The sequence below is a fragment of the Patagioenas fasciata genome, chromosome 3 (assembly GCF_037038585.1).
Source record: "Patagioenas fasciata isolate bPatFas1 chromosome 3, bPatFas1.hap1, whole genome shotgun sequence".
Taxonomy (NCBI): Eukaryota; Metazoa; Chordata; class Aves; order Columbiformes; family Columbidae; genus Patagioenas; species Patagioenas fasciata.
Window position 1 is genome coordinate 65675254 of NC_092522.1, and position 27912 is coordinate 65703165.

At 38.2% G+C, this 27912-nt stretch overlaps 1 protein-coding gene across 15 annotated transcripts; it reads left to right on the top strand.

The window, feature by feature from the left end:
* Positions 1-26467, top strand: BCLAF1 (BCL2 associated transcription factor 1). Of its 15 annotated transcripts, none has more exons than XM_071806509.1 (15): positions 499-643; positions 6214-6408; positions 7434-7507; positions 8615-8702; positions 9549-9672; positions 10529-11434; positions 12900-13571; positions 13688-13857; positions 16589-16694; positions 17626-17710; positions 18419-18594; positions 19747-19927; positions 23468-23614; positions 25743-25952; positions 26097-26467. In XM_071806509.1, the coding sequence occupies exons 5-15, from the start codon at positions 9569-9571 to the stop codon at positions 26100-26102; spliced, it is 2763 nt and encodes a 920-aa protein (XP_071662610.1). In that variant the 5' UTR covers positions 499-643; positions 6214-6408; positions 7434-7507; positions 8615-8702; positions 9549-9568; the 3' UTR covers positions 26103-26467. The 15 variants fall into 15 exon arrangements, with proteins under 15 accessions (XP_065689298.1, XP_065689302.1, XP_065689293.1 ...); XM_065833223.2 differs by lacking the exon at positions 499-643 and adding an exon at positions 1260-1877; XM_065833226.2 differs by lacking the exons at positions 499-643; positions 6214-6408 and adding an exon at positions 1-187.
* Positions 26468-27912: the final 1445 nt, after the last annotated feature.

The following is a 27912-nucleotide window of genomic DNA, read 5'->3' on the forward strand; positions in this document are numbered from 1 at the left end:
GTCCCCAGGCGCACATCTGCCGCAGAAGGAGCTGCAGTAAAGCACCGCTGCTGCGCGGCCGCCTGCCCGCTGCCCGGGAGCGGCGGCTGCAAATGCCGCTTGATGGTGACGCGCTGCGTGGGCCCCGCTTTACAAACAAGCCCCTTCAAGCAGCTCTTGTGGATGGATGCGCATCCGCCCCCAACAGGTAACGAAGCAGCGGTTGGGCCGGGGGAGGGAGCAGGCCCGTCGGGTCACTGCTCAGGGAAGGAAAAGGTGACAGCTTTTAGTGGCGGCGGTACGAGGGGACATAAACGCTGCAGCCGGCGGGCTACGGAGCCGCTGCCGTGGGGCAGGGTTAGGGGACGTGTGACCAGGCCACGCCACTCCCCCAGGCCCAGGGGCGGCCTGCGGTCGGTCACCAACCGCCATCTTCCTTGCGGACCGCTACCCAAAACCAAGATGGCGCTCGGGCGGTGAGCGGAGCCGGTGTTCCCCCGCCCACGGCGGAAGTGACGTATCTACGGCGGCAGCCGCCCCCCGCTCTCTATGGTAGTTTTTTTTCTTTTTCTAGTTGGGCCTCACGTCTCTTCTCCCGGCCAGACGGGAAATGGCCGCCTAGCCGCGATAAGGGAGCGGGGTCGCCGGGAGTTCCGCCCGCCAGGTGAGGAAGAGGCGGAGGTGAAGGGGCCGCGGGGATGTTTTGCGGGACGGTGGTGTGCGTAGCCACGGCCGAGCCGGCCCCGTGGCGAGGGGAAGATGGCGGGAGGGGGCTGAGGGGGAGCAGCCCTTCCCCCCCCCGCTACCCGCTTCCCGCGGCGCTCGCGCCTCCCGTACCGTCTGCCTCGCCTCCCCTCCCCCCGCGGCCGCGCGGTGCCCGCGCGCCGCGCCGTCCCGCCCTCCCCCGCCGCGTGACCTGAGCGCTGCGCAGCCATTATCCTCCGCGCCCCCTCCCCGCGTCAGCCCCACAGCGACGGGCCCCGCCGATCCCCCGGGAGGGCCCGGGCAGCCCGCGTCCCGCTGGCCGCCGTCACCGCCCTGACGCGGGCAGCCGCCGCTTTCTGCGGGAGTCGGGCCGAGCCGGCGTCGCTCCTCCCTGGGCCTGGACGGCGCCCTGGAGAGCGGAGGTAGAGAAGGAAGGGGCGGTGGAAGGCGGCCCTGGAGCTGCCTTGTGCTGGTTCGCCGCTCCTGGGAGCCCGTTGCGCCGTGGGGCGGGGAGGGGGGGGGGGGGAGGGGCACGGGGGGCGTGGAACGGGCGGCCTCCCCCCACGTTGGGCCTGCACCCCAGCCGACCTGGGTTTGCAACCTCTCCACCCGCCTTGTTGGGGCCAGGCCTCAGGGGATCGCCGAGCGGCGCCGCTGACAGGAGTGTGAAATCTGCCCGTTATCCTTGCGGGTGTGACTCCGGGGAGGGAAACGGTGCTGGGATGAAAGAATGCTTCCCGGTATTGGATCAGCCTTTGCGCTCGTTAGAGGAACTTCCCTTCGGGCATGACTGCGGTTCAGGCGCTTGTGACTTAAACACTCTGCTCCTGCTTGTCTTCCTGCGCCTTGACTGCCCTGTAGAGAAATACCTACAAAAGCCGGTGGGGTGCTGGAGTGGGTTTTATGCCCCTTGCTGAAAAGAGGTTATTATATTCCTGGTGCTGATCATACCTTGGTATACAACCTTTGTGGGATCTTGTCCTTCCTCATTTGCTTTGTAAACCCCCTACTCTTTACCTTTAATTTTCGTATGAAAATTAGATTGTTGTTTGTGTGTCATGGTAATCCTTTACTAAGTCAGTACAGCTTGTCCCTTGTTTTTCTCTGAGATCAAAGTTTTACCTTAACGATGGCAGTTAAATTTTACTACAGAAAGACCTGAGGGCATGCAAAACAAAGGAGGTTTTGACACTGTAAGTAGCACTGCTTTATTATAAATATATAAAACCATCCCTTTGAATAGTTGTTGTCAGTGTGGGAATGATTGGCTAAACAGTGTGGGATTCCAGGAAAATGCTGTCTAGCTGTTGTTTTTCTCCTCCTTCCAGCTGTTGTTTTTCTCCTCCTTCCAGCTGTTGTCTTTCTCCTCCTTCCTCCTCTTTCTCCTCTCTGATAATCACGTTGCTTTAGATAAAAGCAGGGAAAATAAGGGGTAAAGGTGCTCTGAGGTGCACTCCAAGCATGCAGCTTCTTGTGGCAGGGGTGGTAGGAATTGCTTCCTCCTACTTGTCCCTTTTGATGTGGAGTGACAGGCTGTGCTGAATGGCAGGAAGAGGCTTAATGTGTTACATATATCGTTACTTGGGGCCTGACTGCCTCTTCTTGGAGCACTAGTTCCATGGCTTGAACAAGGCTTTAGTGAGCCTGACTCCAAGGAACAGTTCCTTGGGTGGAGGCTGTGGCTGAGGCCTTGGGGAAGGGTGAGGTGCGGGAAGAATGTACCACAGGGAAGGGTCTGTTGCCACTGGGGACTGAGAAAACTTTGAGTGATCGTAGGAATTTAAAAAGGGTCAGCAGGGAGCTCATGTTTGCAGCTAGGGTGCAGGTATTAGGATGGATTTGATTTGGGCTGGTTGTCAGGGAGAGATGGTGTTATAGGGGTTTGAAGAATGCAAGAAAATGTTTGGAGTTTGTTTACAAGTAGTGGTGACAGGTGAAAGAAGCTATAAAAGTAAGCCTTTTGGTTACAGCTGTATTCAGTTTATTTGTGCAACAGCTTCTCCCAAAGATATTCTGAAAAAGTGCGTTGCTGTCTTGTTCATTTTGCTGGCACTGGCCTCCATACGGCCTTGTGGTAAATGGGGTGTGGGGGGGGTGGTGTGGCTAAGCCAACTTTGTCTTTTCATCCAGAGTAGTTTTATTCTGGATTAGGTCACTGGTCCAGCTCGTCAAGCATCTATATGAATATCAGTCTTGGAATGAATGAGGGAGGGAAAATAGCCTTTTCTGCAGCAGTATGCTCATAGCTTATTGCAAAGAGATTGTGCAAACCATTGTTTGTGTATGAAAACACAGTGTTTAAAACACTAACCAAAATGCAAAAGAAGTGGCTATTCCTTTTTGTGTGTTGAAAAAATTCTTAGAAAGATTCACTTTCCTTTCTGTTTTCTTTTTTTTGTTGTTTGGTTTTTTTTTCAGTTAGAGGAGAAACATGCTTTTGTTTGCCAATAGTATTACATAAAAGAACATCTGTCAATCATATGATAGTTTTGCAGAGCTGATTTTTTTTGTTTGGTGCTAGGATGCTCTTTTTCTTATTTTGCAAATATTTTATATTGTTTAATATAAAGAAATGAATTAATGTATGTTTTACTGTTCCAGCTGACTTTTCATGCTGTAATTCTTATATGTGTCTGTTTTGTCTTTGTAACTGTGTATATATAGTATCAAGACACCATTATATAGCAAGAATGTATAATGGGGGAAAATATGCTTCCAAGCTCTAATTTGTACATTCCAAGTTAGTTTGGGTAAATTTGCTATGGTATTTTAGTATTTGTAGGATTCTAGTCATTGATGATCTGAGTGATAGGAGATTACAGTCACACATGAAATGCATTCTGTTCTTATTTGTGATGTGCTGCTGTTAAGCTTGTGGCCATTTAAAAAAAAAGTGGGGGGATGTAAAGAATGGATAAGAAAGCATGGCAGATGTACAAGAACTGAATAGACGCCTTACACTACTGTCTCAGTAAGACAATTTCTTTAATTTTGCGTAGGTATTATGAGAGAATACTACAAATTCTGTGGGATTTGTTGAAGACTGTCCTATCCCCTTTTGTTTTGTCCTGGTTGTATAATCCTAATTTATTTTGAAGCCTGAATCTCTGAATGAAAATGCATATTGTCAGCGGCTTGTGAACTACTTTAACAAGATTTTGACTTAAATCTTCCTGGCATCTTTCAAGTAATGCTTAAGCAAGAGAAGTGTAGACTACTAAATAACTGTAACTGAAGGATAGATAAAATAATGAAGCTAAGAGGAAGCAGTGTTTTGCTAGTGTAAGTGGGAATACCTGTCTTAAAATGCCTTCAAAAACTTGAAAAATGGCTCAACAGATATATTGCATATTCAGTCTGTGTACTCTGAGAAAATTTAAACTTCAGTGATGGAGTAAAAACTCTTAAAAGTAATATGTAAAAAGAACTGGAAGCAGTTTTCTTTGTCCATTTTTCTTTTAAACACAGCAACATTTATATCCTTGTTATTTTGTTGCTTGCTGTGGGATTGACCTGATTGTGATATGTATCTTCTTTTTGCTTGATGGTCACACTTGCTGACTGAGACTGATTTAAGACACCCGAGATCCTGCTGTTACGTGGTTAAGAAACTTTAGAAACTTTAATTCACTCTCTTTGGTCATGAATGTGACTCTAGTATCTGAGAGGTAGTGGACTATCAGTTTTTTTTAAATGCCCAGGTTTCTGTGTTAAAGTTGTCTGGGGTGGGTATTTTTGTTCTTTTTGTCTGTGTGTGGGTTTTCGTGTTTCATTTTGTTTGTGTGGGTTTTTGGTGTTGGGTGGTGTGTGGTTGTTTGTGGTGTTTTGGTGTGTGGGTTTTTTTTTTTTTTTTCCCTTTCTTTCCACTAGCTGCTTGCAAGTACGGTTAAAAAGCTTAACTTCCAAATTTGCTGCTGCTGCTGGCTTTGCCAAGCTGGTTTCAGGAAAGCTTTAAAATTGCAGTGCTGCCAAAAGAAGCAGTCCTGTCTGGCTGCAATTGCAACTCGTCTGTGTTGGCCCAAATGTTTGTGGGGTTGTGTTATGAATGACAGCAGAAAAAGTAATTTGTATTGAAGCTAATCCACGTGGTCCATGCATTTGGTGATCTCATTCACTATATGACTGCAGAAATACTTGTGCTGCGGTAAGGAAGGATTCATGAGGAATGTAAGGAAATGAGAGATGGGCTGTTACTTTAAACTAGTGTTGCCAGTTTATTCTGGTTTAAAGCACAGTGGAGCTGTAGCAGCTTCATTTGTAATATCCAGATTTTCTCACACAGTGAAATGGTTGAGAGCCAAGCATCTCTTTTCCTATGTTTAGGGCAGAAAGCAAGGACAAAAGAAGCTTAAATTGCAAAAAGTGTGTGGATTATAGCCGAGGTGTTTCAAGCATAGGCCACGTTCATAGTAGTCATGGTCCTCTCTTAAAAATGCTTGGTGTTAGTGATGACATCTTGTACCACATCCTTAATACGCACCTTTGGCAGACTCTGTGTCTCTTCTGAAACTAGTCCAGAGATAAACTTCATGCACTGAAGTAAGAGAGGCAACTAGTCTCTTGATTTAGTGATTTATGTTCTTGTATAGCAACATATGATTCTTAGCACCTCTTTTTCATTGCCTTTTACTACTGTGCCCTTACTTGACACGGTGTAGCCACTACAGACTGACAAGGAACACTCTACAGGAAGAGGCTGTGGGTGATTTTATTTGATACCGTGAAACAATATTTTGTAGCTGTGATACTTTCAGAGGAACGTGTATGTTTTCTGCAGAAGTGTGAAGCATGTAGATGCTTACTGTTACAAAGGAGGAGTTTTCCTACTCATCTCTTTATCTACCACTATTCCTCTCTAAATTAGCTTTAACAGAGGTTAGTAAAAATTTAGGTTCTTGCATATTTTGGGAATATTTACACAGACAAACCTTTATTCAAAAAACAGCTATGTAGTCTTTTCAGTTCTGTTCCTAAGTATGAGCATTGTTTGGAAAAGGGGGTTTTGTGTCAAGCTTTTACTTGTTACAATTAAATAGAAACAAAAGCTGAAAATAATTGAGGAGTCTTTATTCAATATTTAAGGTTTTATATTTCAAACTCTTTTTATTTTAAAGTGTGAGATCCACGTTCTTTTTTAAAAAAAGTAGGAGAGTATCAAATATGTATTTTAGCTGCCGGAATTGGACATGGTATATCCAACGGCTGTTTAAAAAAGTAAAGAAGTGTGGTTACTTCTCACCTTTGCCAGTTGCTAGAAAAGATTCCTGAAACTGCAGAACTGACTGTCAGAGTTTGAGCTATAGTGATTTAAGATCCTGTCTTCTGCATAGAGGTTTTAAAGGTGAAGCAATTATCTTGTTCTATATCCCAAAGATCTAAAGACTTGGCTAACTTAGGATTTTGGATTTCAGCTGACACCAAGAGGTTGTTTTTAAAAGTCGGAAGTAGAGTTGATTTAAGTATTGATTAAAAATCTTGGAGTGAACTTCAACCATGTAGCTGAAGTTTGTATCACTTTTTCTGTACTAGGCTTCTGAATACCTTGATTAACCTTTGCTAGCCAATACCATCTCGCCTGTTGTCTAGACAAGATCTGAAGTGGTCCAGTACGCTACCCTGCTCCTTCAGAGGCTCATGCTTGCTGCTGCTGAGAAGTAAAAACTTAATCTTATTAAGCATATATTTTGTAGAAACTGGAAACCTCTTGGTCACTAGTAGTGAGTGGTAAGTGGACTTTTGAAAGCAGTATTTCTTTTAGATGAAGAAAACATTGAAAACGCCTGTGAACAACTATGAAAGTGTCATTTAGGAGCAGTGAATGTCTTACAGCTTTGGCTTTAATGAACAAATTGTTGAGATGCAGAATTTCTGGGAGATCCTTTCTGTCTCTATTGAATTAGGACAAAATTCTGAGTTGCTTGAGTGAAATTGGAAAGTTTGCTTAATGTTGAACCAGACTACAGATGTATAAGCAGTTTTAAGGTTTTGAGGTAATTAAAAGCTGAAACCAGTGTCAATTTTGTACTTTTGAGACTCGTTTAATTATTACGATTATGTTTTGTTTCTGTATACCTGTGAAAGAGCTTATTTTTGAAGGAGGAGATGTTGGTTATTTAGTTAAACTCATGTATGTATGCAATTTAAACAAGAAGATATAAGAGAGTAATGCTTGTATAAATATTGCAAAGAAACCTGTTGTCTTAAGCCCTCATGCCTAATTTTTTTTTTTCAATGAAGGTAGCACCAGTTAAGTGCAAAGCTGTATATTAAAGTTCAGACTGCTCTAAGAGTTTGCCACTGTCCTTTTTGCTTCCTCGTCCTGACTCTGTGCCGTTCTTTACTCCATAATCCAGCTCTGGCAATTGTTTGGCCCTTTGTTAAGCCAGTTTGATAACCTGACCATATGGATGTGATTCCTGGGTATTGAGAGCCTGCTCACTGAAAGACCCGAAGGGTGTCAGGGCTGTTGTGAAGGCGAGGATAGTGCGTTATACAGCCCTGTAAGCAAGGCTAAAGGAGGAATGAGCGTGTATGGAAGGGGAGCAGGGTTTGCCCCTTGGCAGTGGCTGGCTCTTGAGCTGCTCCAGTCCTAACATGCAGCTTCGCTGAGTCCAGCAGGAAATTTGGCGTTCCTTATGTGTTGTCTTTTCATGATAAACAAGTTAATTTTTGAACCCATTTAAACAAAGGTATTACCTGCCCTTTAGTGAGAGTTGATACCTTTGACAGTTTCTTTTTCTGTTCTATAGGGATCAGCATTGCTGAAAGCAGAAATAGAGAGTTTTGAAATAATTGCTTTGTTGGAACCAACTAACCGTTTGAGGTAAGATTAACTTAATTCTATTTTTAAATGTTTTGATCAAACCCAACCATTTAAAATGAGAATTGATTGTGTTTTCCTAAATTTTGTGTGTGCAATAAGAAACTAAAATATATAAATCTTTTTTAAATTAGTATCTCTGGTGAAGGTCAACTGTTGTACAGTATATACATACTTGTTGCACATAGAATGCAAATGTATAAATGTTTTTGAATACAGGGAAAATAAAACAGAGTTCCTGTAAAGCTGAAATTGGGTTGTATTATAAACTTACTGTGCACCTAAAGTTTGGTCTGAAAATTACTTGTGATAGCAAAAAACAGAGGTCTTTTTTATATCACTCTTGGAAAATTGGTATGCCTCATGTCTTACAACAGTTTAAAACCTCTAAATTTATGTTGCCTGTGAGTACATGGACCTAAGAGATTATAAGCCATTTTCTGTGAGTTTAATTGAACATTATGAATTAGAAACCATCTTCTGAGTATAGGTTATGTAAATTTGCTTTTTAATGGAAGGAGCCAATAAAAAACCAGCATTCAACATATTCTTCTCCAAGGTATATAATTTTTATTCTTATTTAAATGGAAAGCTAGTTTAGGTTAAGATCATTTATTTGCTGGGTTAGTTTTAGATGAGGTTACAATCTCTTTGGAGCTGTGTGAACTGTTGTGCTTCTGTGGTGGGGAAAGTTATATGGGGCATGAGGGACCAGTTGAGAGGGGAAACTTTGGTCTGCTTTTACTTTTTTGTTTGCTTTGATGTATCTAGAATCTCTGAAATTTTCTCAGCTTGAAGCTCCAGTACTGTTTATTTGTCCTTACATAATTGAAATATCACCCAGGTAACAAGAAAAATTATATAAAGTACCTTGTGACAGAGAGTGCTTGTTGTGTTGAGTTGTATTTTCAATACAATAATTTTAGGCTTTTACACTTTCTTGCAGTACAAAAGCTAAATGTTTGTGTTTTCCATTTTTGTTTTAATTATTATTAAACAATGTTGATTATAGAGATTGAGCATACAAAGGCCTGAAAACATGTAGTTACTTGTTCACAGTTCATATTCAGGTTGTCTAATGTGACCCTTTTTTTTTTTTTTTTTTTAAAGCTGAGCATTTTCAAAAGAACATGGTAATGGGTCAAAGTTTTTATTAATTAAACTGGGGATTTTTAGCCAATGATCTGAAAAGAAAAAGGTGTGTATTTTTTATGGTTAGTACTTATTAATTCTAAATATTTATTATGACTGTACATAAGAGGAAATAGTTATGAGTTTATTTTCTCTCAGGACTCACTGCTTTATAATCAATTGTAGTTCTGTAGCTTAATTTGAGCTGAAAAATGTTGAATTATGTTGCAAGCCATATTAATTAAGAAGTTGTTAAAGTCTTTAAGTTGGCTGTGCATTTTACATGTAGTTTAAAAAGCAAAGCTAACCTAAAAAGATGCAGAGTGGGCATATTGACCAGTGCAAAATTTGGTCAGAGTGATTTAGTACATGTGGTTAAGAGAAATAATACCCCTGGCCGAAACCAACAACTGCTGGACAAAACTCCTCAGGGCTTTTTCTTTGCTTATGCAAAAAAAACATTGTAGGGGACTATAAAGTCCTTCCACAGAAGGATTGGTGCATTGAAAATGCCAGGCAACTATAAACCACGCGAATACCAAGAACTTTGTTTAAAATATATTGAAATGTGTAATTGTCCAGACTCACATTATTTCTTGCCTTAATTTGCAGACTTTTTTTTTTGTTGTTGCTTCAGCTCTCCTACAGGACCAGTTTGAAATTAAATGTGGAGAACCTGTTATACTTTCAGATAAACTGCGTGTACTGTAGCTACATTAAATTCTTTAAAATGTGGTTGGGCTTTTAATATACTAATCTTCCAAGTTATTTTGTTTAGGAAATGCTATACTTCTTTCTAGTATTCTCTCTTTAACATACAAAAATTTTGTTCATTTGTAATTTACATAGACTCTAAATAGTCACTTAACTTTTTTTTTTTTCTCTCCCCTTGCTACTTTTCCTTTTTGGGAAGGAGTATATCTACTGGGAAAAATGGGTCGATCTAACTCTAGATCACATTCTTCAAGATCGAAGTCCAGATCTCATTCCAGCTCTAGGTCAAGATCCAGGTCCCATTCTAGAAAAAAGAGATACAGGTAAATTGATATCTTACTGCATGAAAACTTGGTTTAGTATATTAGTTTTTGTCTGGAAATAATTTTTCACTTACACGATCCTCTAGTGAAAGTGGGCCTGGGATCTTATTTCATTTTAGGCAGTATGTAAATTCTGCTTTGGGTGTAATTTATGTTACTTTGATTGTTTAATACTTGACTGGTTTTTTGTTTTCCTTTATCTCAAGATAATTTTAGAATGCTAATGGTTCTTAGTGATTTGTGGCTTGATTCTTCCCTCTCCCTTCATGTGATGTTTTCTTTGTCTAGTCTCTTTCCCTGTGATTTGTTCTGTATTTTTCATGCAGCTTTTCAGATCTGGAGTAACTTAAGGCTTCAGCAGATAAGCTTTGCTGTGTCTTGTCTTTTCAGTTGCCTCTGGCCTTTTCCTCAGCTTTCTTACTAGTGGACATTACCATCTCCCTTGAAAGAAGTGGCTGAATTGAATGTTTACTGCCTTTTCAGCTGCCGTCCACAGGCTGGCATGTTAAACCGGGGGTCATGTAACTTCATGTTCCAGGCTGTGAACTGTGGTGGCAGAGGAACTGAATGCTATGCTCCAGAATGATGATAATCCTTAATAAAATGGCAGGGTAGGCCGCTGAGGCTGGTAATGTCTTAATCATGTGATGCTGAAGTCTAAGTTTCACTGTCGTTAGGAGTATAGACATGTTTATTATAAACCTTTGAGACAGAAATAATATAGATTTTAGAAGTTACTTTAAGACTGTTAGTCAGCTTCCTTTACTATTCTGACTGCATTTGTGAAATCAAGCATTTAGTGTCAAAGCATTTTGTTTTTTATTGTAAAATATTAATGTTTGCTTTTTAATTTTAGTTCTAGGTCTCGGTCAAGAACATATTCACGATCTCGCAGCAGGGATCGTGTTTATTCTAGAGATTATCGCAGAGATTACAGAAATAATAGAGGAATGAGACGTCCCTATGGTTACAGAGGAAGAGGTAGAGGGTATTATCAAGGAGGAGGTGGTAGATACCATCGTGGAGGTTATAGGCCTGTCTGGAACCGAAGACACTCCCGAAGTCCTAGGCGTGGCCGTTCACGTTCCAGAAGTCCAAAACGAAGGTCTGTGTCTTCCCAGAGGTCCCGGAGCAGATCTCGTCGATCTTACAGATCTTCCAGGTCCCCGAGGTCCTCTTCATCTCGTTCTTCATCCCCATACAGCAAATCACCTGTCTCTTCCAAAAGACGTGCGTCTCTGGAAAAGCAGGCAAAGAAAACTGAAGGGGCTCCTTTGCAAGATAGCCCTTTGAAAAATAAATCACAAGATGAACAGAAAGATACATTTGAACATGACCCATCAGAGCCTCTTGATGATTTTAACAAGTCAGCAGCAGCTTCTGGCGACATTTGGCCTGGCCTTTCAGCATATGATAACAGTCCAAGGTCACCCCATAGTCCCTCTATTGCCTCCCCACCTAGTCAGAGTTCATCTTGCTCTGATGCCCCTTTGCTTGGCACAGCCCACTCAGCAAAAGACACACCTCAACATTCCCATTCCATTCAGCATAGTCCTGAGAGGTCTGGCTCTGGTTCTCTTGGAAATGGTTCTAGCCGTTATAGCCCTTCTCAGAATAGCCCATTGCATCACGTCCCTTCAAGGAGAAGCCCTGCGAAGACAATCCCATCACAGAGTGCTCCCCGGGAGGAGGCTCGAGTGCGGTCATTTTATCCTGAAGGTGGTGAACAGGAAGCTGCAAAAGGTGGAAAGTTTATGAAAAGGTAAGAATTAAATTATAAGCCTAATGTTGCCTTTAAAATTCTGAGTTTTGACAAGATCATCACTGTGCCTTGGGAAATGCCATATAGAATACTATGGAGTTAATATTACTAATTTTAGTCTTATTGGAATTGAGTTTGAAACATGCCTTTTCCTCCTAAAATATATCAAGGCCTTTGCTGTTGGATAGTGGAGATAGGGTCATGTATCCTTGACGAAAAAGTGTTTTGTGCTTTTCCTTTACAGTATACTTTGTTGTATGCCATTTACTGTTGAGAAAACTCTTAATTGGAGTAGTGCGTCAGACTTCATTGATAGTGAATTCTGTTCTAGTAGTTTAAGATCTTAATGCTTTTTGTAGTTTGAAGTGCAAATCTTCTGGAAGTCTAAAAATGCAGATGTTCTGCAATGATTTCTTTGTTAACACAAACAGCATCCGTTGCTAATTGTGTGGTGCAATATGACACCTTTGATGCCTTGACTTGCATTACTTATGAAAGAGGGTAGGTCTTAGTATTATTGGACCATAATTCTGTTGATGCAAAGGACAATATTTGAAGTTGAATACGTGTTTTCCAATTAACTTAAAATTCTTAAATTTGCTCTTAAAATGTTTGATATAGTAGTATTTTTTAGAAGTCATAAAGATCTTAATAACATTCAACTGTTTCTTTCTAATGTGACTTGTACTTCAGTGAATTTCTTACAAAATGAATTCTTGAGCAAAGCTTCACTGTGCTATGTAGGTTTTATTGTAGACTTTTAATTTGTCCAGTCAGTGATTCATTGTGAAAAAAATACTACTTAGAAGGTCAAAAATACAACTTCTCTGGATTAGGTGTATTGGAGTTGGTGAATGTATCAGGAGCTATATGAAAATAAGCACATAGATAAGGCAGTGGTTGAAATAATTAATTGGTGTGTTTCTGTGTTTAGGAGAGCTGCTTTCTAAAGGTTCCTTGCTTGTAAACAATATAGTGAATTTATTAAGCCTGTGTCAGATTTTAGGATTCTCTTAGAAATGTGCAAGATCATGAAAACCATTTACTTTTTTTTTTATGGTACTCCTTTAACTTTTTAACTAAAAGTAGTACAACAATGAATTACAGTCTGGATTATCAAATTTTGTGTGAATTTGATGGAAAAAATGACTGGTGTAAGAGAATGTAAAACTGGGTACCGGTTAAGAAAGAACAAACAAAAGACCCGCTAGCTTTTTTTATACACTCAAGCAGAGAATTTCTAGTTGTTCTACAGAAAGGCATTATATTCTTCAGTTGCCTCCAGTGGTACTTCACAAACAGTAGGCTTTGTATGAATGGTGTGTGAAGCATTGCATGCTGAAGTTTAATTGCTCAGGGGACTGTGTTTTCTTCTTCTTGATATGGGATTGACAGAAAAGAGGGATGCAGGTGAACTGGAATGAATGCAATCCAGAGTTACCAGTCTCTTCTTTGCTATCCACAGGTACACAGATGAAGAGTCTAGAGTATACCTGCTTGATAGGGGTAATACCAGGGAGAAGGAGGCCCAGAAGGAGAGAGGATCAGAAAAAGGGAGGACAGAGGGAGAAAGGGAATGGGAGGAACAGGAAACTTTAGATTTTTTTGTTGATAAAGAGACTGGGAAGGAAAAGTTTAATGACTCTGAAGGGGAGGACACAGAGGAGACAGAGGATTACAGACAGTTCAGGAAGTCTGTCCTGGCAGATCAGGGTAAAAATTTTCCTACTGCATCTCACCGGAATACTGAGGAGGAAGGAGCCAAATACAAATCTAAAATATCAGTCAAGGGCAATAGAGAGAGCGATGGATTTAGAGATGAGAAAAGTTATAAGTTTAAAGAGACTGGCTATGTAGTGGAAAGGCCTAGTACAACAAAAGATAAGCACAAGGAAGAAGACAAGAGTTCTGAGAAACAAATGATGAAGAAAGAAAGTCAGTCACCTGAGCAGGTAAAGTCTGAAAAGCTCAAAGAACTCTTTGATTACAGTCCCCCTCTACACAAGAATCTGGATGCGAGAGAAAAATCCACCTTCAGAGAGGAGAGCCCACTTAGGATCAAAATGATAGCCAGTGACTCCCATCGTCCTGAAGTTAAACTCAAAATGGCACCAGTACCTCTTGATGATTCCAATAGGTAAATTATTACACTTTACAGTGGTTCTCCAGCTGCCTGCAGTGTCATTCATCTTTATTTAAACTAGTGGTTTCTTTTTGTGTGTCTTTTTTTTTTTGTTATTGATGCATTTTTAGACCTGCTTCCTTGACTAAAGACAGGCTGCTTGCTAGCACACTTGTCCATTCCGTCAAGAAGGAGCAAGAGTTCCGATCCATCTTTGACCACATAAAGTTGCCACAGGCCAGCAAAAGCACGTCAGAGTCTTTTATTCAGCACATTGTGTCCTTGGTTCATCATGTCAAAGGTATGTATTCAGTTTATTGTACCGAATACACATCTGACGATTTCTTTTAAGCCTGTTTGCTATCTCTAGTATGTTAAGATTTCAACCCTACTCTAATGTTGATTTATTTAGTCATGCTTTCTTCCTTTTGAGGTACACAACACAGAAAAAGAATTAGAAAAATAATAGCCACAGAAGCTAGTGTCAAAAACCCCCAAGCAATGTCGAGCATAATAGCAGTTACACTGTGTTTCTGGATAAAATTTTGAGTCTAAGTAGCATATCAAGTTTGAATTTTTGTAGTGCAGTTTAAAACATACTACTTCAGTCAATCTTATTTAGTTTTATTTTAATGACACTAACATACAATTTTATATTAAGTGGCGCAGTATGGGTTGACAGGTGTCTTTTGCTCTGTAAATACAATGACATTTGTTTTGGAGCATCCCAGAACTCATTTCCAGGTTCTTATTAGAAGAAATTTGTGTGTGTGTGTCAAAATAATAAGATTTAAGAAGAATTGCACTTAAAATTATAGTAAAATACACTGTGATATTTCATTATTCCCCTTTGGCAGTATTGTAGTGCTGGAGCCAGGAATTTCACTTACAAGAACTTGGCAGTAGATAAATAAGCCTCTATTAAGTTAATTATAGACTTAATTATTTTCTGATTTAAATGTAGTAGCTGTGGCTTAATATAAACACCTCCAAGCCCCCAAAAAACCTGCCTCCCTTACCGCCCGCCAAAAAAAACCCACCAAAAACCAAACCCATACTATTAAAGTAGATGTATTTTATTTCGGTCACATATCCTGTCAAAGTTTTCTCGTGGAAAAATAGATAATTCCTTAAAATTCAGTGAGGATATCTGGAGAGTTCTTTAAATGTGTGGGTTTTTTTGTTTTGTTTTGTTTTTTCTTCCCATAGCATTTATTTTATTTCACTGGGTTGTTGTCTTGTTCTTATGTACTGAGATAATGTGAAAGAATTTGCTTGTGAAAATAATTTTGCCATATCATCATACAAAGTGGGAATGTGGAAATGTTAATTAGGTGACCAGTTTTAGTGTATCTATCTGTAAGCATTGTTTTTTAAGATGCTTTAGGTTCTAAAATTGGAAGGATTTGAGTACTGGAAGTATGTGCAAAGATTCCCTTAAAAATCCCATTTTTTAACAAAGTTCATATTACTAAGGCCAAATGACTTCTTGTGTTTTGAATTACTTATGAAGAAAGTAATAGTCAACAATAATAGATTATGATAATGTATTAGATAAAAAAAAAATTCTTAGTAGGGTACCTGTTCAGCATATAATGATTTTTGTTGTGAAAGTATCTGTTTTATTGATATGTAAAGAGATTTAAGGCTCTATCCAATGAGAGCTTGTGTAAGTTTTTGCTTGTGTGGTGCATATGCAGGCTGTAGGTGAAATAATATTCCTGAAACTCTCTGTTTTTCTCTAAACTTTTGTATGTTAAACAAATACCTGGTAAATGTAACAGCTTAACAGCCTGTCTGGTCAAGTTATTAGAATATGTACAGTTATGGTTGTTTTTGTAGGCAGAACCTCTCTTTAAGTTGTCTGTGATCAGAATTTAGTAACTCTTTTGACAAATTGAAGTTATGTTCATTATTGGTGTGATGCGACCAGTCTGAACAGCTCTTTATTAATGCAGAGCTGAAAATGCCCAGTGATGTTTTCTTTTTCATTATAACTAGGTCCTGGAATGTGTTTTGAAATGGCAAAATCCATGTTACAAAAGTAAAATAGCTGTTGAAAGATACAGATGCCAAACAGGCACAGTTGAACCTTCTGTCTTCCTGGCAAAAATGGCATAAAAACAGAGTTTCTAGATCAAATTCCTGTGTTTGATGGAATTGTGATTGAGGCACTACCCTTGTAGTGGCCGTTTCAAGTTTTAATGGTTGGTTATGAGACAAATACTGGATGCCGGGCGGTAAGTTGATACAGATGTATGTTGACCTGTTAAGCAGATAGCTTGCTTCATATGTAACATTTCATAGCTCATGACTTTATGTATTTCTATATTACATTTAAACACATTTGTTGAGCTGGTTTAAAAACTGAATTTTGCTGTTGCTAATTTAACTACCTCTGAAGGAAAGAGAAAATTTGTCAGAGAAATTGTCAAGTTTGCCAAGATGCCAGATGCTTAAATGAGTTTATTTATATATAAGTGTGTTAATTGTCTTGGATTGTTTATCATCACAACTTCAAATCAAGAAATTATATTATTTTAAGAAATTACTTGTTAGGTCAGTCATGTAGTTATTGAAGCATACATTACTTAAGTGTTTTCACTGAATTAAATTTTAAGTTAAAAATGTGATGAATAGTAAAATTTACTTATTGCAAGTATTCATGACTCAAAGTAACTTCATTTTCTCGTATGGGCAAAGTATAAAATAACTGTTGAGAAATGGCTTCTTTCTAATGCATTAGATGAAAATGTCATTGAAAATGAGCAAGTCCGATCAGTAAATGATGCTTGAATTAGATATAATACAGTCATGGCATAGTTATAAGTAGACTTGCAGTGATGCTGTGCACTGTTAATTTGTTTGGGTTTCAGCATGTGTAAATATAGGGAAAACACCACATTTGCTTGTCCTGATAGATTTATTGAAAATATTATGGTTTTGCCTGCTACTTGCCGTTCTGTCGAGAGTAAAATACCTGTCAGTTGAATTAAACTAATGAATCAGTGTTTTTCTATTGTAACCAACAGAGCAATACTTCAAGTCAGCTGGAATGACCCTAAATGAGAGATTCACTGCATATCAAAAAGCTACTGAAGAACACTGCACCCGGCAAAAGAGCCCAGAAATACATAGGTACATGTTAACTGCATAGGTAGATGCTTTGTGTTTCAAATAAATGCTTGCTTATATTTCTTCTGAGAACCCCAAATATTTTTTCAGTGTGTACGGAATTATTTGTCAGTTTCTTGTGTAAACACAAAATACCAGAAAGCCCCACCAACACAGTCTTTTGTCAAAGAGAACTTGGGTATCTGAGCTAAGTCTGACTTCATCTATGGCTTTCTAGCAGATGTCTTCTCTACCTCTGGATCTCATTTGGGATATATTTACTGTCCTCACATGCAGTGCTCAGATATTGAGGGGCATATGTCTTGAAGATGAAAAGAAGCCCTATACATGCATCTTTATTCTTCAGTGTGTAATGTTCCATCTCATATTACTGTAGTTTTTGTGTGTTAAATTACGGCATTTTTTTATTTAAACCTTAGAGCCTGAAAGATAAGAAGGTAGGCATGCAGGTGTAGTTTCTGATCATATGCTATAGTTTTATGGTGCTCTGTGCTGCATTTGTGTTGCATGTGAGGATATATTATCTCTGTTTCCAGTATCCAACTTTATAAGTTTTCTCAACTGTTAAATATTGGCTTTACAGCAAACTGTCGTGGTGTTGATGACTTCTTGGGGGGATGGATTTTCAACTGGCTACATATGCTGATCTTTTGAAATAACTCATTAAACATTTTTTATGTCTTCAAAGCTGCACTTAAAATGTGAAAATGCAAACTGCCTATTTTCTGTATTTGCATTTTTAGCATACTTGACACAGAACACAACCGAGGTTTTTAATTTTTAGTCTGCTTCTGTATTCTCATGTTGGGGCTTTACGTACAAAAGTTCGTTCTGCTGCAAAAATGCCTTGTTTCTCAGTTTGCTGTTGAAATGTCTGAGGCCGTTAACAGTCACATACATGTGTGGCAAGACACCACTTTTATTTTACATCTAGGAGGATTGACATCTCTCCAAGTACTCTGAGGAAGCACACCCGTTTAGCAGGTGAAGAGAGAGTCTTTAAAGAAGAAAGTCAAAAAGTAGGTTCTAAGTAAACATCCTGGCTCTACTTCTGAACTTAATTTATTGTGTTTCCCTTTAAATCTGAACTTCAACTTTGTGTATAAAAATACGAAGATAATGAGTATGTATTGTATCTGGAGTACTTGCATTTAGAATATTTTTTTTTCTATTGAGTAAAACATGTTACCAGGAAAACAGTTTCCGTAGCATGATTTTTCTGTATTGATAAAGTGGCATGTAAGGTCAAGTGTTCTCCCACCTCACCTTTGTTCTTGGACATCTCTTGACCGGTTTTGTGGCTCTAAGCTACCCAAGTATAAAGAATAGAAGGAGATAAAAAAATGTACTGAGGTGGTCAGTTAGTGGTATGATTGAATTGTAAAGGTGCTTATGCTCTGTTAAAGAGAATTCACCAGAAGAAATGAATACTTAAACATACTCCCAAACCATGTATTATGGTCTGTCTGCATCAAAAAATAGATATCCTGTTGGCTTAATGGGAACACTTCTTTGAAGATGAAATTGCTTTGCAGTTTTCTTAGATCCAGCCATTGCACATAAAGGGTGTTCACTTCAAGTCCATTTGTGTGTTGAAGAGTTTGTTGAAAAATAGATAAATACATCTCACTTTTTTGAAAACTGATGCACAGTTTGTCTTTTCATTCAGATTCTCTTCTAGAGGTTTTATTTCAAAATTTTGTTCCAAAATATATATTTGTTTACAGGGAGATAAAAAATTAAAGTGTGATTCTACTGATCTTCGTCATGACATTGACCGACGTAGAAAAGAGCGAAGTAAGGAGCGAGGAGACTCAAAGGGTTCCAGGGAATCCAGTGGGTCAAGAAAACGGGAGAAAACTCCAAAAGATTACAAGGATTACAAATCTTACAAAGACGACAGGTAAATATTTGAAGTCCCTATATAGGTTTTTAGCTTCTAATTAGCCTTTTGTAATTGTAAGCTTAATTGCTTTCAATTTTCAATGTATAATGGAACATTTAAATTTAAACAATTAAAATTATTTGTTTTACAGCAAATATGTATTATCTGTCTTTTACACGGCTTATGGTGGATGAGGACAAAAACTTTGGAATAGCAAGCTAACACTGAAAAAAAAAATGACAAATTAATCTGTCCTATTATCCAGGCTACATCAGGAGGTTGGACTTCAATGCAGTACATTTCTATAAACAGTTTGTGTAAGAACTTTGGTTCGTTATGCTTGATTCCGCACTTTTTCAACTCGTAACACCCAGAGTATGAGAATCTTACTGATACTTAGGTTTTAACATGGGTGAGAAGGGGAATTTTTGGTTTTGTCTAAAGCTAGTGGGCTGTTTTAAAGAAAAAAATGTTAGCATATCTCAGTGGATACTGTGTAGCAGTGGTAAGAGTTACTTCAGGTATGACCTTCCTTTGAATAGGATATTAAAAATCTTGTAAATTGGGTCAGATTAGTACCACTGTGGGGTTACTAAAAGTCTTGCTGTAGGATATTTTTTCCCCTGCTTTGTACTTGGATATACAATGAATTTTTACTTACACTTCCTGTTTCCCATTCACTTTCTGACTTTGGTATCCGTGATATCTTCCCCTGCCTAATTCCATACAGCCATCTATGTAGGGAAGCCCACACTAAATCTTCTTAGTAGTGTGCAAACTGAACTATGTAAAGTTACTGTAAAACTTTGCCTTGAGGATTTTCTTCTGTTCAATTTCTGTTTTTCTGCCTCAGAAAAAGGGCAGAGCTTAAAAGTAACAGAATCTCTTCAGGGCATCAAACCTAGAAAAACTGTATTTGCAGTTTGCAGACTGCTGCTTTCCAGGTCGCTAGCAATAATATACTTTTAAAATGTGCATTTAAATGTGTAAGAGGCGTCTGGAAAGCGGAACTATACTTCAAATGTAACAGCTGAAATACATAACAAATATGTGACTTTATAACCAGAAGGGGGATGGTTTTACATAAAATATAGACACCTTATAGTATAGCATGTTATGGACTATCTATTACTTTTAAAATAGCACAGAGCGTGTATTTTTATTTTTCAGTAAACAAAAAAGAGATCAAGACCGTACCCGGTCCTCCCCATCTTCCTCTCCATCTTCTTCCTCATCGAGTTCTCGAGAAGAAAAAGATAGCAAGAAAGAAAGAGATGAAGAGTTCAAAACCCACCATGAACAGAAAGAATACTCTGGTTTTACAGGAGTCAACAGGCCAAGAGGCACCTTTGTAAGTTGCTCTCTTACTCTTCCCCCCAAATTACAAACACTTGACTAACAGCATTACATATATAAGTGTTGCAGCGATTAATGTTAGGCTAGACTTCTTTCATAGCAGTGGTTCTTGAGTTCTTTTATGTGATGTACCAAACCTGAAAAGTTGTTTGTTTGTTTGTTTGTTTGTTTTTTCCTGGCACTGACCAATAGTGGTTAACTGCTGTATAAATATGCATTAGTATACACAGTAGAGACCCTGGTGTAAGGATGGGAAGAATTATTTCTTGCTTATTCCTTGTTCTTTTGTAATTTTGTTGTTTCCTGACAGGACCTGAAAATTTACTTTTCTGCAAAAAATTGAATCTTGTGATCTGTTGGTTAGCTCCCCGCACCCTGTTTTTCCATGCCATTTTCAGTTCAGTTTTGCCTTCCTTTGTGTGTGATGCCTGCAACTTGTTAAATAGAGACACATAATTAAAAATATACCTCAAACTTGAAATGGCTGTACGGAGGAGATAGTATACTTGGTTTTTAGTGTTTCTTTAATTTAATTGGGAAATGTAGAAGCATTAGTAAAGACTAGAAATCAATAAAGGAGGCCTTGAAAAGATAAGGAGCACTTACAAACAAACAAAAAACAACACCAAAAACAAACTAAACAAAACTAACCAACCAAACAACAACAAAATCCCAAAACAAAATGCCCAGAAGTAGAAAGTTCAATGTTTGGATGGGGAAAAGCATCAGACTTACATATTGGGTAGGAGTAATTTCATACTTTAACAGTAATTTCTTCATGTAGCCTGTAATTAAGACTAAATAATGCTCAAATGCATTGTCTGGTATAAATGTACACTGAATTGTTTGTAGTAGGGTAAAAGAGCTACACACAAGGGTGTCTGAAATGCATGTGGGATGTACAACACTTGAATTAAGGCTTGAATCTTCCATCAAAAACACTATAGTTACTTAGAAGAAAATTCAAAGTTCAAAATTTGTAACAGTAAAAATGCATTATTCCCTCCCTCCTTGTTATTTTTTTTTATATAATTATATTAAAGGACAGCTATGTGACTTGAATGTATAAATGCTTGGATGGTATAGGCATCAAACACGATAATATGAGCACAGTTTCTAGCTGTATAAGCTAGTGGCACTGAGTAAACAAAAATATCCCCCATCCCCAAGAGAAATGGTTGAAGTAAACTTGTAATTGGTAGAAGCCTTACTGCTTTATAAAACCAGATTGTACATGTTGTGAAAGAGATGCTACTTAACATCAAATTGGATGTGTAGTAGATGCGAATTGGAAATTTAGTAGACTTCTACTAATTTAACTATTGGTGACTGCCAGTTCTACCTGTGCAATATTATCTGGTTAATGTTTCCTAATGATATAGGTGGTCACACCCAGACTTACTGAACAAAGTGTGTCTGAACCGGAGAATCTAAATAGGCCACTGTTGACTCAGATCTTCTCTTTAGGGATACAGCTTGGATAGTATTGAAACGTACAGGCTGGCTAGTGTAGGAATGTCCTTGTAATTCAGGCTAATAGTGTCTGTGTTCCAGTAAATACTGCTTTAATTTTGAAGTAAATGTTTTGGTTGTGAATTGTTCCAGGAGCAGGAAGACTTGAGACGCTGAGAGAGCATAGCTTGCCAAATATAGGGGCTTTAATGAAAGCTAAGCTGTTTCATGTTAAATTGGCAATGATTTTTCACTAATGCTGATAGACTATGCTTAATTCTAGGCTTCTTGTACAAAAACATCATGAATAGTTTTGAAGTAAGAACACAGAAATAAGGTTAAGAAGGATCTTTTAATGATACTGTCATTAATATCCAGCTCCTAAAGAATCCTCTGTGTAACAGTTCTGTGTAAAAGGTGTTTTCTTTTTCTATAGAAAATGTACTCTGTCCTTTTTGTGATGGTCTTTGCAGTAAGTAAGCCTGTAAAGATAACACGCTTCTGTATTTCTTTACCTGAAAGATGAGCTGATGGGTAAAGGAGTATTAATACAATGGTGAGGAAAGCTCTAGATATTTTTCTTAAAGGGACTCTAATAATAGGACCTAATGCCAGGAAATGCTGATCTTGTGTTGTGTGGTGGGTATTATTTTCTATTTTTTCTATTTTTTTTCCCTCTTTATTTTCTTTTTTTTTCCCCTCTTTATTTTCTTTTTTTTTCTTTTTTTTTTTTCTTTTCTTTTTGTGGTTGGTTTTCTTGTTTTGTTGATTTTTGGGTTTTTCCAACCCTGTCATGATTTTGTCTCTATATACTTTCCCTTCCCACTCTGTGATGCTGCTTGTTGTGCCTTAACTTTGTAGAAGTTTTAAAGCTAGTGGAAGTAAAGCATATAGTATTTCCTGTCTTGTACAGGTTTTTTCAGTTGATATTCTGACACTTTCTATGTGATTCTCCAAGTATTTTTTTTTCTTCCCTCCTTTGCCTACAGTAGGGTAGGTCTTATGAGCCTTTCATGGATTGTTTTTCAGTCTGATTTCAGAGTGTGTTTAAAACTGTCCAGCATAAATTCTACATTAGAAATATTGATGTTTTGTGGAAGCCAGTGTACATAATACTCCTCTTTCCAGTTAGTTAATTATATCTTACTCTGGTCTAGGTTTATGAAACATACTTATTTTTAACAAATTAATTTCTGGCCATACTTTTGTACAGTTGCTGTGTCTTTAAGTACACTGTTTATGGAAATGGTGTTCTTCAGTAACTGCATGTTTTAGCAGTCTATCTTCCCAACCTAACCTTTCTTCTCCCCTTGAATGTAGGATATAAACTCTTGTTTAATGTTTTCTACAAGCTAAAATCTTACATGCTGAGGGAACTATGTATTATACTTAGTATATTCCAAGTTAAATATTTTCTTTATTGCTGGGAGAATTTATCGCCTAACATTTTAAAATCCTGTTAATTCATGATAAAGAATATTTAAGACATTACTTTTCACTTCAAGTATTGCTACTTTGTACAGTACATATGGTTGATTTTTCTGAATAAAGAATTTGCTCACCTGAAATTTACTTTGGCCTAAAATACATTTCTAAATCTCAGTGGAAAATGTTTGAGTCACACAAAGTAGATATACTTACTTGAAAATGGCATTGTTTGTATGTATTCTAGGATAATTTTCTTGTAACTGGTATGACTGACTCCATAAATGACCTTTTCCTGCTGACAGTTTTCTCCCTATTTCCGTTCAGTTTTTTTGGTTTTGTCTGTGAACAGCTTCAGAAACTTCTTCTGACCTGCTGTTGCAACACGCTGGTGTAGCAGCAGTCAAAGGACATTTTTTTGGTGGTTGTGGGTGAATTTATGACAAGAACTCAAATATGTTTCAGTTAAGTTTAATAGAATCATTATTTCAAAGTGAATGCTTGAATATATTACTTAAAGTAATATGTAAATTTGAAAATGGTTTTACACTTCCAGATGCTGTAATTAAGCACAGAAAGAGCATTTTCAGTAGTAGAGAACTTGAACTCTTCTTTGTGGCTTTATGTAAATGAATTAAATGACATTTTGGTTAATCAGTTTCGAATTAGGGGCAGAGGAAGAGCCAGAGGAGTCTTTGCTGGAACAAATACTGGTCCCAGCAACTCAAATACTACTTTTCAGAAGAGACCGAAGGAAGAGGAGTGGGATCCTGAATATACCCCAAAAAGCAAGAAATACTTCTTGGTGGGTGTGGAGAACTCAATGTCTTATGCATGCTTTTGTTTTTTCAAGCTTTCTACAAGTGTGGAAGTAGCATGCATGTATAGGCAGGGACTTGAGTTATGCAGACATGGGAATTTCACGGTGGTTGTAGTGTCTGGTTCTGCTTTGCTTGTATCTTTCCGCAGCAGCCTGGCAATAACTGGGGCCTGACGGAATTAATATCCAGAATTTTCATCAGTGAGTGTGAAAGAAGGCAGACTCAGACTAAAGTTAGTAAAAACAAATTTTAAACCAAAAAGGCTTGTACTGTGTTTTCCTGGATTTGTCTCTGTATGGCATTAAAGCTTTGTCTTAGCTTTGTCTGGAAGTCTGCAAAAGTGGAAGACCAGGAAAAGCTGACAGTATTTGTGGATGTACGTAGGCTGACTCTGGTATTAGCAGTCCTTCTGTTCTTAGTTGAGTAGTGTGACAGTCATAAGAAAATCAGCTTCGTTTTCACGGAATCACAAAGTGTTAGGGATTAGAAGGGACCTCAAGAGATCATCTAGTCCAATCCTCCTGCTGGAGCAGGAACACTTACATGAGACTATACAAGAATGTATCCAGGCAGGTTTTGAATGTCTCCAGAGTAGGAGACTCCACAGCCCCCCTGGGCAGCCTGTTCCAGTGCTCTGTTACCCTCACTGAGAAGAAGTTTCTTCTCAAATTTAAGTGGAACCTCTTATGTTCCAATTTGAACCTATTACCCCTTGTCCTACCGTTGGTTGTCACCGAGAAGAGCCTGGCTCCATCCTCGTGACACTCACCCTTTATTTATTTGTAAACATTAACAAGGTCACCCCTCAGTCTCCTCCAAGCTAGAGAAACCCAGCTCGCTCAGCCTTTCCTCATAAGGGAGATGCTCCACTCCCTTAATCATCTTTATTGCCCTGTGCTGGACTCTCCAGCAGTTCCCCATCCTTCTTGAACTGAGGGGCCCAGAACTGATGCATTAACACCTGTGTTTACAAAAGGAGGAGTGTGGATGTCATGTAGTGTACTGAATACGTAGCCTCTGTTTCATTTGATTGCCTTAATAATGCAGACTGAGGATATTGTTTCACAATTGAAAAATGTTAAGTAGTGAAGACTAGACCTTCTCCTGTAGCTTTGTTGTTTGTCACAAATATGTTAGCAGGTAGTGTAAGAGATATTGCAGTCCCAATTGAGATATTTACAGAAGGAGTTTTCCCCACACATATATGAACTTTTCTGATCTGTAAACATAGAGACGTGATAATCTATTAATTAAGAAATTCTGTGATAGCTAGAACAAATAATTATAGCTACTAAACTTCTTCCTCATCTCCAAAAATGTTTTTAAATTTTAAAAAAGCACCCTTTAACTTATAATACATAATTGTTAATAAACTGCTCTATATAGGTGTATGTGTTTAATAGTTCAGATTTCTTTCCAAATCACAAGTAAAAAAAGTGGGTGTTGAAGCAGGTATACCTTATAAATAGAAACTTTTTTTGTATTAAATAATTACATTATTCATGCAGTGAACTGTCAGAAGACTTATCAGATTGTGTAAGGCTATATTTGGTAGCAAGATAGCAAACTTTTAACTTATTAAGCAGGGAAACTCAGTTGTTGTTTGTTAATGTCAGATTTAAACAGTTTACACTTCATTTGCCCCATTGCTCAGGTGAAGCAGTTTCTGAAAACTGCCATCAGTTATCTTTCCTTAAGTATAAAGATCTCTTATCTCTGCATTGAAGTAAAAATTAAAAAACCACCACAACCTAGCACATTGCTAGAGCTTCTTCGTTTAAAATCGCAGACTTCTATTTTTCATCAAAACCAGTGAGTGATTCTTTCTTCTGACTGAAGATGAGTGACAGTAACTGATTAGTTACTCATATCAATTAAGCAGACGCACAGCTAATAAGGGCTCTTAAAACAGTGTATTGTTGTGGTTTTAGTTATAGGATCATGAATTGTATACTTCACAATATATAGATTATGATCTGAACGGGTAAAAGTTCTGCTAAGTTTTTGTTTGTTTGTTTCTATGTATAGTATAAATATGACACAGAGTACTAACATTGAAGAGATGCATTTAAGAGATGTTCTAACTTTGTTCTTTGTCTGGTATTATTGTAGCATGATGACAGAGATGATGGTGTGGATTATTGGGCCAAAAGAGGAAGAGGCCGCGGTACTTTCCAGCGTGGCAGAGGGCGTTTTAACTTCAAGAAGTCAGGTAGCAGTCCGAAGTGGACACATGACAAGTATCAAGGGGATGGGATTGTGGAAGATGAAGAAGAAACGATGGAAAATAATGAAGAAAAGGACAGACGCAAAGAGGAAAAGGTAAACAGTTTAGTGAATTGCAGATTAGACAGTGTATTTTGCAGTATCTCAAGTAATTGTGTGGGTGTGTGGGGGGATCACTTAAAGGTTTTGGAGTTTGGTTATTAACAGTTTACAACAAGACTGTTTTCTTTCTCTCCCCAGGAATAACCCTGGAAGAAAGTTGTAGCTGAAAGAGCAGCTCTTGCACCACCCACACAACATTTTTAATATGTTTTTTTGTTGTCAAATGAATGTAAGCATTTTACTTAAATTTTACTGTTGGAAAGTAGTTTAGAGGGATCGTTTTTGTTTTAAGCCTTTAGAAAAAATCTTGATATAGTAAACTATGTTAATGATCGTACAGGTAGAAAGTAAAATATTTGTAACAACTTTTAAGAAATTTTACTGTTTGTTATATGCATTGTAATTCTGCTTTGTCCAAATATATGGTCAAGTACAACTCTAAAAGTTTTGATTCTCCCCTATGTCTGTGTTTTATTCTGAAGTAAACTTACAGCTCTGCACACCTGAAATCTTGGAGCAGCATTTTTTTATAAACTGATTACTACTTCTATGTTACCATTTTATAGGAACTGTATTTAAGGGTATTTATCCAGTCACAGTGTAAGTACAAACAGTTGTGCAAAATGCTGATTATACGTTAGTGCACGAGAATCACGTTTACATAGTGTGTCAGTGATACACCTGGATTCTTATTCCACCCTGCTAGAGAGTGCAGCAAGAATTTAATCTTTGAGAGTTAAATTGTCATTCTTCTTTAGTAGCCTAAGAAATACATCTGTATATAAATATTGAAGTGAGTTTCAAGTGTATTATTTCCCTTCTGGAATGTGATTTTTATAAATGTATTTAAGTCATTGCTGCTGGAAACAGATCTGAAAACTGGAATTCTCTCCCCTATCTCTGTAGTTAGTACAGGTCTACCTGCAAGTAGCTTGATCCTGTGGCTTCTCTCTAGAACAGATCAGTCCTGTATATATGGATACCTTGTGATTTGCTTTGTCATTAAAAGACGCTTCTCTTGTCAAGGGTAACTTAGTATGATTTGTAAGGTTTTATAAACCTGGAGTTCTAGCTCGCTGCAAGAGAAGTGTATCATCCATAAAGTGTGAAATACAAGTGGCATTTTCAGGGCCGCTAGCAATTATAGTTTCAACTTTCTGTTGATAGCTTAATCAGCCATAGAACATTCTAGTTAAGAAATTGGTGGCAGTAGTAGTCTAGCTTCCTTTTTATAAATTTTTGGCCTCTTTAATTTCCTTATGTGGACTTGTCAGATGTAAATGTTAAGTTAGCAAAAGGTGTGAGAAATGGCATGGATTTCTAAGTAGTTGTGATTCTAGTATTTTTGTAGCCGAATTGCATAAGTTCACTTTTTTTAACAAAAACAACAAACACACAAACTTATTTTAGGGATAGGTACACTTTTAACCTACAAAATGTTAAGGATGACAGTAACAGAATTACCAGAACAAAGAGATTCTGATACAAGACCACTCAGACTGCTATAAATATGGTAAATCTTATATGGAGTTAAAAGTGTGGTTGTTCTTAGTTTGTCCCTTGGAGTGGCATACTGGAAATATATGCCCTCTTACTGTCTTTACTGTTAGGCAGTAGTTAACCATCTGCCCTATCCAAATTAAAAACTAAACACTAGAAGGCAGAACAATGTAGTACTGTCACTAGTCCTAACTGTAGTTGAGGAAGTTGTATTTTAAATTGCACTAGTCTGCTAGCACCTGTGTAGAGAGGGAAATAGTAATAGTACTTGCCCTGCTCTAGTAGTTACTAAAGGGTCATTACCACTTTATGTTTTAGGGAGTTTAGGCAAACTTATACTGCTGTTGCAAGATCTGCACTTACATGTGCGGTACATCATTTAATAGCTGTTTGGAATGTAGAACTGATGATTCCTTGTACTTTGAGCAAAGCTGACCCAGGGTTTGTGTATATT